The sequence below is a fragment of the Corapipo altera genome, unplaced genomic scaffold, assembly GCF_003945725.1.
Source record: "Corapipo altera isolate COAL_440 unplaced genomic scaffold, ASM394572v1 63, whole genome shotgun sequence".
Classification (NCBI taxonomy): domain Eukaryota; kingdom Metazoa; phylum Chordata; class Aves; order Passeriformes; family Pipridae; genus Corapipo; species Corapipo altera.
The window spans coordinates 2,232,024-2,246,378 of record NW_020884928.1 but is presented as its reverse complement, the minus strand read 5'-3'; the positions used below and the strand labels follow the sequence as shown (position 1 = coordinate 2,246,378).

The 14,355-nt window shown below is 35.2% G+C and overlaps 1 protein-coding gene across 7 annotated transcripts in view; it reads left to right on the top strand.

The window, feature by feature from the left end:
- MLLT10 (MLLT10, histone lysine methyltransferase DOT1L cofactor) overlaps positions 1–14,355 on the top strand; it is a 123,154-nt gene that overhangs the window by 23,664 nt on the left and 85,135 nt on the right. For all 7 annotated transcript variants that reach the window (XM_027658797.1, XM_027658799.1, XM_027658802.1 and 4 more), the window contains one exon: positions 11,162–11,271. In XM_027658797.1, the coding sequence (XP_027514598.1) occupies positions 11,162–11,271 (110 nt within the window). The remainder of the gene's footprint in view (positions 1–11,161; positions 11,272–14,355) is intronic.

Genomic DNA, 14,355 nt, shown 5'->3' with positions numbered 1-14,355 from the left:
ATTGTATTGAGGCTGTGTTGTTGTGTCAGTGAAACTATCATCTTAAGTACCAGCTCAGTACTTTAGTTTTATTCCTTTTCCTCAGCATTCCTCTCAAGACAGGTTGGTACAAGGCCGTGTGGAATTCATTTCTTCAAAAATGGCAGCTGAACACTTTCTCTTTTTTAGGAAATAACTAATAAGGAAACCTCAAATCAATTGAAATATACAGTAAACTTTGTGAAGTGTTTTCAGGTAGTATTCAAGTAGCATTTGGGAATACTTTGCTGTTGTCTGTGTTGGTTTTGAAACTTTTCCTTTGCATAAAGTCTTGAGAACTTATTTTGACAGTGTGCATCGAAGATCTGAGCATCCTATTAGTTATCTCTCTTATGGCTCTATTGTAATTATAAATTCTTGTCTGAAAGTGAGTTACTGTATAAGATTGAAATTATTTAAGTTTAAATAGCAAAGATGTTACAGTATACTATAATTTTAATGCCCAAGTATTTTCATCATAGTGAAAATCTCATAGAGTGAGAGGCTTAAGAATTTATATTTCCTTCTGAAAACATCCAGCCTCAGTAACAGACCATGTCCATGGTGTTCAACACAGCAATGGACCAAATGTCCTTTAAATAACAGCTTTAGAGAAGGATATGAACCTTGGAAAAAACAACCTCTGACTGGTGTTGCATTTCAGAAATCTACATTCTTGACCTGAACTTTCCTTCGAAGAGTTGTCTAACAAGATGTTGTATCAGAAGATTTTCAAACTTAAGGAAATATTGTTGAAGATCATGTACTGGGCTTTCCAGTTGAAAGTGGCATTTACAGTATGTTAATACTTAATTTTTTTAATGCTGTTATACCATTTACTGCCAAGTGAAATGATAAAATGATGCAGGTTTCCTGAAGAAACTTTGAAACAAAGATTTCTGATAAAATCTCCTAATGATCTAGCTTTATAAACTTGTAATTATGGAGTCTCCTTCTCTAAGTATAGAAATAAATGGTCTTAGAGTTTCAGAACAAGTGAAGAAATTGCTGATTTTATATCAGTGATATAAAGTTATACTTCCTTCTGTCTTCTGGCAACAAGTAACTTCATTTTGTAGCCAGAAAACCAACCCAGTTTTTGTTTTGAATATGCAGATAGCTGAACTCATACATGATCTGCTGATCTTGTAGATTTTTTTTTTTTAACAGTCTTCTGGATATTTACTTTTTAATAAGGTGAAGAAATGTGTTTTGGGCCTTGAAGGTACTGTATTTTCTTTTATGTCGGGAATCTTAATGGTCTAGTGAGCTTTTACTATAGGGTTCCATGATTTTCTTAGCCTGTGGTGAGGTGCTGCTACTGCACAGAGTCATTTCCCTGAGCCAGCCCCCCATGCTATTGCTGATGTAAGGGGGTGGCCAGGACTGTCCTGTCAGAAGCAGCCTGTACATTGGCTGTCTTCACTCATAGTCACTCAGCTGTAGCTGAAAGCAGCCTAATCTTACAGCCCTTCTGTAAAGGTGTTATCTTGCCTTTAAGAACTCTGGCGCACTGTAACGTGTGACAAAGAAGTTTGGGAATCAAACTTGTGTTTTTTATAAGTATTTTAAACTGACTGTAAGTGTTAATAATTGCCTATACATTATGGTGGTGTATGGTGTGGTTGTGTTGGTATTCTGTGAGGTTTTTTGTCCCCACCTCCTACTCCCAAATGGCGTGAGGTTCCTTTGTGTACATTTTTCCTCCTGCTCCCTCTCCTTTTACTGGCCTGTTGCTGCTTATCTGACCTTCTGGTGATCACCTTTTCTTTAGATTTGCTTTTTAGGTTCTATGTTTCTGGTTGGAGCCATCTACCGTGCGTTGATTGTGCTTATCAGTACAGTTGCCAAGGGTTAACGTTGGGTTCTCTACTATCATCTGTGGCAAATACAGAATTACAGTTTTCAGTGATACCTTAAACACAGTATTTTTGGAGCAGTACTGTCATGGATCTTAGAACGTAAAAGTGACAACAGGAGATAATAAGAGGAGAGGAGCATATCATGGAGGCTGAATAACATTTGGCCTGCTCTTTTTATCACCATGGACTAGATTCTTGGGAAGGTTCTCATGTGCCTTCTCTGAATACTTTCCCAGCCTACAGATATTTATGGTTTGGGCCTTCTTGAATCAGAGATGGTATTTTTGTGTTTAATAAAAGAAGAGTTCCATCACACTATTAGAGTGTTCCCTTCTGTATAAAGGTTTAGTGTCCATAATGTTGTGTGGAAAGGCATTTTGCTGTTGAGCTGCATGATGTGTCAAAGTGTACACCAGTTTGTTTTGAACCTGTCACCCTGTGGTTTTATTTGATGCCACTTGGCACTTGTGAAGTGACAGGAAGTGGCAAAGATCACTTATTCTGTGCTCACCTTTCCAATGCTCCTTCCTGTAACCTCTTTGGGTGCACTGGAGAGTACATCCATTCTTGGCTTTGTGATGGTGGCTGCTGCTGCTGTAATCAGAACCTGTAGTGAGCCCAAAGAGAGAATTCTGTCTAGATTTGAGCAGAGTATGTCCTAGTCTGCTCCAGTGTCCCTCCTGTGCTTTCCATTGTCGAGACCTGAACTGACCCTGAACAGAAGCAGCTAAGGTCTGTTTGCACGTGTTTGTTCGGTCTCTGCACACTGTGTGAAAGTGGTTGTTCTGCTCCTGCACTTGCACAGATCTTGGAAACAATACACTTGGATTTAGCAGAGTGTAACCTGAACTAGTATCCATGATGTGGCTTGTCTGCCAATGAGTTTATCTATCCTAAGGATTATTAGGAGTCAACTGTATTTAGCTGCACATTTTATTTAATTAATTTGTTAAAAGTAGTGGGATATTGCACAGTTATGAGTGGGGCATTTGCCAGAAATTTTAGGAAGAAGCTTTGAATAAGTTTTATTATTTTGTTTGCCTAATATCCGTGACTCTTACAGCTATGGTTAGGTTTTGTGAACAAAAATATTCTTCCCTATATGTGGATTTTGTGGTCTTTGTTTTTATATAAACATTAGGACTTCTTCAGTGTTCATAGATTAAAGTTCTATAAATTATATTAAGCTATTTACTCGGGTTTTTTACACTTTTTTATTTATTAATTTATTGATAAAAAGTAGAAAAGTAAGATTTAATTGACAAAGGAACTTTTCTCTTTGAATGCATTTATTGACAGAATTCCGTGATAAATTTGGTATTCATGTTCATTTAGGGGCATCTTTGTGGTTTTAAACACGACTGAATATAAGTTTTTTAAAATTATAAAACTTGATATGTATATGAGTTGCTTATTGATTTGCTGTCTTATGTGTAAGAAGGCTATTGAAAGATTAATTTTCTTTAGCTTGGTACTCTTGTATGTGGATTAGGAGTTACATAAACTATAAACACATTTTTTTGAAAAACAGAACAGTGACAAGTGAGCATTTCTTTAAAGATACTTGAGAATTGTTGACGTTTGGCAGTTTTGAGCCTTTCAGTTCAGTAATGTTTCTTTAACTTTTGCAGTAATTTCCTTTGGATTTTTGACACTCAGTGAGGAGAAAATAAAATCATGACCATTTGAAGTGATTATAGTTCTTTGAATCCCAATTCTTTTATCTTCTCTTAATACTGAATGTGCAGTCTGTTTTTTAAGCAGATTGTTCACTTGTATCTAATATTGTGCATCTCCCAATTAAATAGTTTTCTTGCAGTTACCTTTGTCCATGAATTTCTGTAAGCCTAAAAGGCTTGATTTTTCTGTATAAGTTGTTACTTTGAAATCTGATTCCAGTGGATGATGATCAGGAATGCTGTGTAACAGCATTCTTTGTGTGACTTTTCACCAAGACTTCTTTCATGCAGCTGCTTGGGAAAAGGCCAGATAACAATGTGGTGGTTTTATGTAATGTCCAGGCCCTCTTCCCACCCCATGGGTTAGCATCAGGATCTCCCAAGTCTATAAAAACATTATATGCTAGGTTTTCCTGTTGCTGTTGTTACTATTAGAGTCAGCAGCTCTCACTGTCTTACTGTTCTGATGAGTTTTCTTGGTGTTAATGTGTAAGAATGTGGATGGTGTAATGTCATATGTACACACCAAGGTATATGCATTTTGCAAGTGCTTAGCTACAAATGTTCTGGTCCTTGTGAGCAGATTTGCAGGAGTATGTAGTTATTTTTTTTTTACTGGGAAAGACAGTAAAACTTGATAATAAACTTAAAATATTTTAGGAATATAAATATATGTATTACTATATAATATATTGTATATTTATTGATTTGATATTGTATATTTATGATTTATATTGCTAATAATCATAATGTATATTTAGAATTTTTTTTAAGTTTTATTTATTTTTTTTTTTAAGTACTTATTTATGACATTTCTTCCTTTTGTTGTATGAAAAGATTTCTTGGGGGAGGTGGGAGAAACTCATTAATTCCACAGCATGCCGGATAAAATTATTAAAATTATTAGCTTATTCAGTGGACCAATGGAACTTTATCTGTAGCTGTTTTAAAAACAAACTGTTGTGCTGCTGAGTGATGATTGAAAGTGAATCAGTTCTTTACTTCAGGAGCAGATTTTTCTAAGTCAAGAGTTTGGTGAAATTCAATAGTAGGACTGTGGGATGAAGCCTTTTCTTCACAGACAAATAATATTTTTTTACTTTTCTAGCAGAAGTTGTCCATTCTATACCAGTGATAAGGTTGACCAACCACAGTGACGAGAGCTCTAGCAGTTAGTATGAACACCTTCTTTTTACCCATCTTTTTGAAGAGTGGATCAAACAATATAGTGAATAATGCTATATTAACAATAGCAAACTCTAAACCTCTATTTAAAAAAGGAAGAAAAAGACAGTAACTTAAGCTGACGGATTTATTTTCTGCAGATTTTCTTGTTTTTGCAGAAAAGGAAGAGCAGAGTCAAAACTAAAGTGTATGAAATGCCTTAATGAGGAGACACTTAACTAAAGGTTTAAAATAGTACTTAATCTTTCCTGTTGGCAAACAGTAGCAGTAATGGTCTTACCTACACCTTTGAAAGGTGAATCCAGCAGAGTTGGATAGAGCTCAGTCTTGGAGTCAGCCAGCAGGTCTGATAGTTGTGGAAAGGGAAGGTGCAATTTTCATATAATCTAGGACAGCTGCTGACCTCTGCTGAAAGGAGTGGACTGTGGTTTTCCCATGACTGGGTGTTTCTTCGGTGGTGGTTTTGTGTGTGGTGATCATATAACCTCAGTGTGGATTGCATCAACCTATTTACTGATCGTGCTGGAAGGTAAACTTTTCAGTTTCCCACAGATTTAGTAATCAGATGAAAAAGAAATTATTTACCCTGCCACATGGCAAACTCCTACTGCAGGGAGAGGGCAAGAATGTACGGTTGAAAGTGAAGAGTAAAGTGAGACCCTACTTTTTATTGACAGTCCGTAGTTGAAATGGATTGAGGCCTGTCCTTAAATGACAACCTGGAGGAACTCTAATAAGAAACTAACATTTCTATAAGCACCTGCTGCAATAATAAATACATTCACTTGGTTTGCAAGTGAGCTGTAGTTAGAAATAAAGTAAAACTTCCTTAATGAGATATAAAGGGCTCTTTAGGAACTTAGTCAGAACGCATAAACAAATTTTGCTCTGGAGTTGATGCACGGTTAGGAGATGATGATCATATCCCAGAGCTCTTCTGTGGCTGGAGCTCAGAGTGACTTCATGATTTTGTCCTCTGCAGTCCATTAGTGCTTTGCAGCACAGCTTCAGCACTGACCATGGGATGTAGTGTAGTCCCTGCTCTGCGTCTGTGTAGTGCTGGTGTAGTCCCTTCTCTGTCTGTTGATTCATAAGCTAGACATGTGCTTCCCTTGGTCTGGATGGTAGGATGGATTGTGAGTCAGTTGCTGTTATTTTGTGAATATGACTTAAAAGACTATCAAAACAAAATTTGCACTGGAAAATTATTTAAAAGTACTGTGAGTTTATTTATGGTGAAAGTGCTTGTGAATCAAGTTTTGGGCAATTAAGCAGTAGCTGTAAAGGCAAAAATTTAGTTAGATGGCTAACATACTCTGTATTATTTATCTTCCTGAGTTTTCTTTGTTAATTTTAGCTTACTTTGGTTGAGTTTGCTTCTACTTACATGGTTCTTTGTTGGCAACAGTCTTGTGTCTTCTGGTAATGAAATTGTTCGGAGTTCCTTGTTCTCTGTCACATTAGGATAGATCAACTAGGGGTCTGGAGTCTGAGCGTTGTTGCTCTGAATGTTAATGAACAATGTACAATAAAATTATACCTGCTAAATATGTACTGCTAGGTTTTTACTGAGTGAAAATTCAGGCACTGGAAATAAAAATCTCAGTGAAAGACTGGTAAAATTTGGATAATTCTATGCTGGTAATTAAACATTTTGTGACCTAGAACGAAACTTAAAAATTGGCAAAATTCAGTAATGTGTCTTTCTGAGGGATAAATCACAATTAAAAAGGACTCAAGTGAAATGCTGGAAGTTTCATAAGCTGTATTTAAACTTCGAAGACTTTTCAGCAAGAATTTCCAATTTCTGATATTGGAAAAAATGGTTGTTACTGTAGTAGATCTTGGAATTAGCTTATGTGTGGGTTTTGATGTTGTTTTAACGTTGGTAGAAGTTGTTTCTAAAATCTCTTCAAAAGAAAATTTCTTAGTTATATTTATGTGATGTTTTCTTAGAAGGCATTTTCTTTAAATGTAAGCAGCATTTCCTGAAGTTATTGAACTTGAAAGCACAGTTGAAGTACATATTTCTAACTTTAATTTGTCTATCACCAGTAAGTCAAAACTAAAAACTGCTGATGTTTTACAATTTCTGGATGGAGACATTGATTATTGTAGAATATTGGATTGTTTAAAACAAAAAGGGCACTGAGTCTGTCAGTCTGTGGTAGCCTGAGGGGCTTTTTCCAGCAGTTTCAGAGAAGGGAGTTCTGATAAGAATGCACAGAAACAAGCAAACTCAGTGGCTGATTTGAATTGTTATAATACATTTCTTAGGCTTTAGTTTAAAAAAAAAGAAATTAAGTTTATTTTAAAGTAAGCAAGCCAGGGATTGTTATCTGGTAAAAATACTGTTACTGAGAAGGCACATATGTCAAATGGCCACTTTCTCAAAGCGAAAAATAGTAAGGCAAATAACAAAACCAAAATGAAACAAAGTAATCTTGAGTATAGAGAAAATTTTAAGAACATTTTGCAAGCTGCCAATACCTGCTTTTGCAAAAAGATATGTCTCTCCCTTCCAGTTAAAGTTGTCCTGAAAGGGCAGAAGTCCAAAAGGAAATTGAAGTCACAAAAGTGAATTGAAGTATTTAGTGGGAATAGAGTTTGTTAGCAATTACTGCAAGTTTCATAAGTAAAATTAAAGTGAATAATAAAATCTGTGACCATTTGTTTGGATTCAAACCATGCACAATTAAAGTGAATGGAAGCTTGTAATTGATTTAAACAGTAAATGATATGGTTTATAAAAATGGATTTAATAAACTCATTTGGAACAAAAGTGATCTCAAAAATGGCACGAGTTTCCTGGCTAACTTTGGAGAACAACTAGGAAAAAATAAGAGTATCCTGCTGTTATTTCTGTGGGGTATTTGGCTGAAGAGGAATGCTGATAAAATTATTTCAGTTGCAACAGAAAATAGTGAGAATGTTTTACATGTTGTTGAATGTGTTGAACAGTGCTATTGGAAGTTTTTATTTTAAAATGTAAAACATGGATGTACAGCAGTATTTTTCACACTTAAACATTTGTAAAACTCAAAAGGACTGGATTTAATGATGATTTTTTCATTCCTGGGTGGGAAGGAGGGGAAAGATGTATAGTTGCTGATGAAATAACGTAACAAGTGATTTGAATAGGAAGTTTATAGGGCAGTCTTTATGGCTTGGATGGAATAAATTGAAAAATATGAATTTAATGTTGTCTTTAATATCATAAATCCTTTAAAATGCTTTCTTACTTTTTGGGCTTATATGTACAGTTTGAATGGATGTCTCCTTAGAATGTTTCATTATCCCTGCAGACAAAGTAGGCAATTGTCATCCAGTAGGAAACAGTAGACAGAAGCACTCAACTCTGGACATGGCAATAGGTCCTTTATTCTGTTGGGATTCTGAGCTCTGTGCTCAGCTGAAGAGTAGTTGTCTACAAGAGAAGGAAGTGTCAGCAGAGGGTTGGGAAGGAGTTCTTGCGCTGTGTTATTTGTTCAAGAACACTCTTTTTGCAGAAAATGTAAGAAGTCTGTTTCCATGCTAGTAGCTCCTTCTTTCATCAGTGAGACAGAGGAGAGCTCTCACACTCACTTTGTTTGACTGTAGGTGTCCTGACTTGTAAGGCTTATCCTTGTAACAATTGCAAGTAGTCTTTTGATGCTTAAGAAAATGGTGGTTGTTTGCTTCCTTTTCCATTTTCCTCCACTACTGTTTGGTCCTTACGTGGCAAAACTGAATCTACTTGACCTCCCTTAAGTTCAAAAATTTTGTGGAGGAGTCTAGAGACGCTGAGTTCTTCAAAGGTGGAGATTCCACAGCACCTTCAGACAACCAGTCCTTAACCACACTTGTTATGGAAAAATACCTTCTTTACTCTTTCTTCAGGGGCAGCTGCTGCTGCTTTGTCTCTTTCGACTTTTCCAGATGAGCTGGTCGTTGCTCTCTAAGAATTCTATATTTCTTCACCAGTTAAACTTTGGACAAAAGAATATATAAGAAGTTGTGTACAGGGTGTGTAATCCTAGTGGGAGCTGGTCCTGGAGTTAGGCTTCTTTTTGATGGAGGCATTTGAGGCTGGTAATGGGAATGCTGCAACCACCCCATTATGGTTTAATTATTGTTGAACAGACTGTGATTTTTCAGCAAGGTCAGATTATCTGGAATCTGAAGGTGCCAGATGGAAACCAATGGAAAATGTCCCTTGTTGTCAATTCTCTGGGCTCTTACTGACCCCTTGTTCAAAAAGTGCATTACTGCTGTGGCACCTCATTTGTTTTGTTGTACAGATACTGGGTTTGTTCCCATGAAAGATGAAAGGGGGCCACTGCCCACAGGTATCCTGGATGTGCGCTTTGTATTTTGGAAATAGCAGTATGTTAAACTTATAGAGTTTGGGTTTTCAGGTTTTTTTGGATAGTTATGGAGCAGTATTCAGATAAAGTTACTTCTGAAACTGGTTTCTTGTAGTGAAAATTCTTTACCTAAATTTCAGTTGGCTTAGTAAGTGATTTTTTTTAGTGTCTGGTATATTTTGTATATTTACATAATAATTTTTTATTATGTGTAAGGGTAACTGGAGTATAGGTTTAATTACATCTGAAATAAAAGCTTTTGCCATCTGATTATGTGTAGCTAACTGAAGAAGGATTTTTTTCCCCAAATCTTAGTGTCGCTTTTTTATTGGCTTAATGGCTTTATTAGATGAATGGTGTTTCTTTTTAAAGATAAATATTTCCATTAACACCATGTTAACATTTATTTCTCTTCAGTAAAATGGCTCTGGCATTTGCAGTTTGCAAATCTTAGAAAAGCCCTTATAACACTTACCTAGTGAAACTATCTGTGGATAAAATAATGAAGCAGCAGAGATATTATATTAGTTGCAGTTGAAATACTACCATGATATGTGTGATATACTGTTGTGTGCGTGCACCTTTCATTTTCTATAGAAATTATAACTACCAGTTTAGTAAACAGGAAGGGGGAACACAGGTCCATTGGAAGCAACTGGAGAAGATTTGTGCCTTAAGAAAAGCCTCTGGAATGGCATATGTGCTTTTTATTCTAAATATCATTCCAGAGTGTCAACAATACTACTGTAAGCAGATACAGTTTTGTGTTTAGCTCAGTTTGAATCAAAGTACACTTAGGTGAAGAAATAAAAAACCTTTAGATTGATTAGAGTAGTTGAGAAGAGAAAATCCGAGATGAAAGCAAATCTCAGAAAGACCTGCAGTGAGGCAGTATGGTAGGGTTTGTGTGGGATTTTTTTGTTACTGTTGTCTTTTTCTTTCATTATAGCATGCATTTACACAGTGATAATCCAATAATCTGCTAGATCATCTAATTATATGAGTCTGTCATTTTATGTCCTTAATGTTTGCATACAAGTAAGCCTGGGTACGAGGAAAGCACAGTTATTTTTAAAGCATACTGAAGGTCTTTTGATGGGAGACTTTAGTTTTCCTCTTGGGAAAGGGCAGAATTCACGTCAAATGATTAGCCACAGCAAATTCACTTTCAGATGAGGTGTTATTACTCTTAATAATCCTGTTATTAGTGTCAGTATAGCAATATGTTGGGTTAGCTGTATAGCAGCTTCTGCTAAATTTACAGTTACAGCAAACAGTCGTCCACTGGAACAAACCAACAACTCTCAGCATCTTAGTATTGAAAAAAGACTTCCAAGTAGTAGAATTGGTGTTTCCCCCCAGCCCCATCCAGCCAAATGTTAGGCAATTAGGAACCTTGGTTTCTCAAAATGTTGTTAAAGTCAGTATGGTAAGTAACTAACGGTTTATTGATGCCCCCAAATTAATGAGGTAGAATAGGACTGGATATAGGAGTTTGTATTCCTATGAAAAAATGAGCTGGGCACACCTTTACAGAAGGAAAAGAAGAGATTTCACGGAGGGGTATGTGTAGGGGTGTGTATGTGTTGGGATTTCCTTCTATAGAAAGAAAACAGGAGTCTATTCTAATCAGAATGACATTGTTTAAGTAAAAATTATATCTAGAAGTTTCCTATGATGTTAAGGCTTCCTTGAATATTAGTTTGGTCAGATGATATTTCCCTTTGGCAGGAATTTGCATAGCTTTTATGCAATGACTGTGTTAATCCAAGAAATTTTAAGACTTAATCTGTTTTTCCGTTTGTGTGTCACTGTATAAATCATTAGTATTTGAATTTCATGGAGTATTACTTGTATAAATTCTCCCCTGACTAAATTAAAAAATGTATTACAGCTCATTTAAACTTTGGATAACAAAAATGAAATGTAAACATAATGCCTGTAATATTCTAAACAGTCAAAGTAGTCCATGGAAGAAAAAATGTTGCAAAAGATTCTTTGTACTATAATTGCAATGTCTTTTGAACTTCTAGAAAACATTAAAATTAAATACAATTGTAACTTTTTGTAGGTTGGGCTCATGTGGTTTGTGCTCTGTACATTCCCGAGGTGCAGTTTGCAAATGTTTCTACAATGGAACCTATCGTGTTGCAGTCTGTTCCTCATGATCGTTATAATAAGGTATAATTATATGTCTTTTTATATCTAATGTATTTATTTTAAAATTTGTGAGCTTTAATAATATAAAACTACACTTCTTAGAATGCGCTTTATATAAAAAAATTAATATATGTGTGCAGTACTGCTCTATGTTTTCTGCTATGACTTTATGGTAAAATGAAGAATTAATAAAGCTATATTATTAAATTAAACTGTAACATTATCTGCCATGTCTCATTAGTCTTTTACCGATTAGGGACTATTCTGTTAATTAAAATATTGTGATCTTTGAATAACAGTGTATTTTGAAAGGAATGTGAAATATTTCCTATAGGTTAAAATACTGTTACAGTTTATTTGAAATGTTATTATTAATTACCACAAAGTCCTACTGTTTTAAGTGTTGATATGAACATAAATAAGTTCATAAACATTCCTTTTAGGAAGAAAAGGTATGCTAATATATTAAGACAGAAGTTTGCAGAGGGCATTTGGAAAGGACTTTTGCCTTTGTAAACAATATTCACTTTACTGGGATTATTTGCTTATAAAAGAACTGCTCCTAAATAAGTGTCAGTGAGATGGAATGTTTTATAAAGTGTGGTGAGACTTTAAATAAAAAATCCAAAAGGCAAAGCAATGAAACAGTGCACTAGCACATAGAATCAGGGGAAAATAGAGGTCAAAGAAAATTACCAGGAGGGAAAATTTATATAGTAGTCTTTAAAATAAACATCTTTGGAGTTTTGCCAGGAGATAGTGCTTAATTTACCATGGTTTTGTTCTGTGCACTTTTTTCTTTATTAAACACTGCAAAATATGCAGAATTACCAAGTACAGTAATCTTAAATGCAAGAAGAAATGCAGCAGACACTAAAGCATGAGGCTTGTCAATACAGGGACATTTGGCTGCTATTTTCCTGAAGTTTGCCTGCTTCTGGGGTAAAAACCATCACATTACATAACGAATCCACTGAATGATTTATTTAGTGGGTTAGCTGTCAGGAAAACTCTTCCTATACAGTTGCTTCCAAAAAGAAATGGGTTATTAGTTGCTCTTCTATTAAGTAGGTGTTTGTTATTGGATGGTTATGCATGGATAGTATCTTTTTGTTTTATGTCAGCTTTATTTGTCTCTTTCAGGTTCATTTGAAACTATGAGATAATTGAATATAATTACGGATTTTAGGAATCTCTTCTAAGAACTGATAAAAAAATAAGTGCATTTGATTTGCCTGGTAGTGAAGGCAGCTGTTAGACTTCTCTTTCAGCACTTGCTGCAACAATGAGAAATTTCCATACAATTCCTAGGTTTGATTCTGTGATCAGGGAGTGCCATTGAGTAGCTGTTAGAGTAAACTATTTCTCAAATTACTTTTTGCTTTATAAGGTTTTTTTTTTTGCCTTATCTTTCCTTCTGTCTTTGCTTTTGCAAAGAAGGTTTACATTTTTCATCTTTGAAGGGAAAGTATTGGCAGAAACATAAAGACGGCTTTTCAAAATGTATATTTTGCCTTTAAAGAAACTAAGATATTTGTTGTGGTTTTTTGAGTAAAATTTTCTTGCTGAGTCAAAAGCTTCTTTTCCAATGAATTTGGGAGAAGTCAGAGTACTGTCTTCCTTTAAGAGCTCGGAAGAGCAGTGCCCGTTGTAGGTGGGACACTGAGAGTTTTAAACTTCCACATTCCAGAGGTTTCAGAGGTGTAGCATTTGCATTGATTTGCAAATGCATGAAAGTCTTCCTTGTGAAAGAAAGACAAAGGCTCTCAGGCTTCTGGAATTGTTTGTGTGTCCAAGAGAAGGTATAAGTTGAGACCTCAGCTATAGAGAACTTACTGTTCGTCATGGAACGGGAGGATGAACCTTCTTTGGCCCCATTTCATATGAAAGACTGGGAAACAGGTTTTATATTTCTAATAACTGTGGTAGGAAATACAGTTTGAGCTTGTTAAAACTGGTAAGGAGTCTACCATGTTGTGTTTGAACTTGTTCGTAATGTAGCTGGTTGTTTGTTGTGATTTTTCAGTCATTTTACTGTAAATTGGTTTAAGAAGTCCTGAAATGCAGACCCTCCATGTAGGGTAAATGCTGAAGAAATGGGGCCTACATCCCTACTAAGTGGAACCCTTATATTGCTTTTCTTTCTGTGCTTTGGTGTGGAAAAAAATAAAGAACTTTAAACAGAATTCTAAAAAAACCCCAGAAAGTAAATGAAGATTGAGTTTTATGAGGTCTGTTGAGCTCTCTGTTTATAGAAGTATCTTACTTTGAAGTTACTTACAATTAATATAATGACTAAGATGAGGTTGATAGACCATGACCTTGTTTGTCCCTAAAACCTAAATGTGTCAGGTCATGGTATGGAAAGCTAAAAAGCAGCCAGTCTCAGACCCTGTCAAACAACTGAATTATCAGTATACACCACCTTGATGTACAAAAGAAGCAAGGCAAAGAATTAAGTAGGATTATCCCCTTTCTGATCTTTCAAATGTTAGGATATAGGGTATGATTTTAGGATATATTAGCTATTGGGTGGAATGCTTCTTTACAGTCTTGTGAAAACTGTACAAGAATGTCTTCCCTACCTTCAAGCCTTGCATATTAACAAAAATGCTTTAGGTAGGTGTAAAAGGCTGTTCTGAACTCAGAATTTCAGTCATTTTCATGTGTAAGTAATGCTGGGTTTGCATTTTATATATATATGTGTATATATATATATATGTATATATATATATATATATTTCAGTGGTATCTTGGTCCATTTTTTTCAATTGTGTTTTCTACTTGTTGATGTTATTTATTTTTTATTATTCTACTCATTCTCTGCTGCACTGAAGGGAGGTTATGATAAAATTGCAATAAATTAAAATATAGGCAATTTTCGTTTTACGTAAAAAAGTTTATCTTTTCTCATCTGAGATCTTGTAATGGGATTCTACAGAGGAAGCAGTGTGTCATTTATGTTTATTACTCAGCAAGGTTCTCTCTCATTTAAAAACAAACACTTAATTGCCCCAGTGCTGAGTGATACTTTCATTAAGAATCTATTCTTAAATTGTTACATTTTGCGCATAAATGTAATGTGATATAGAATCTTTCTAAATG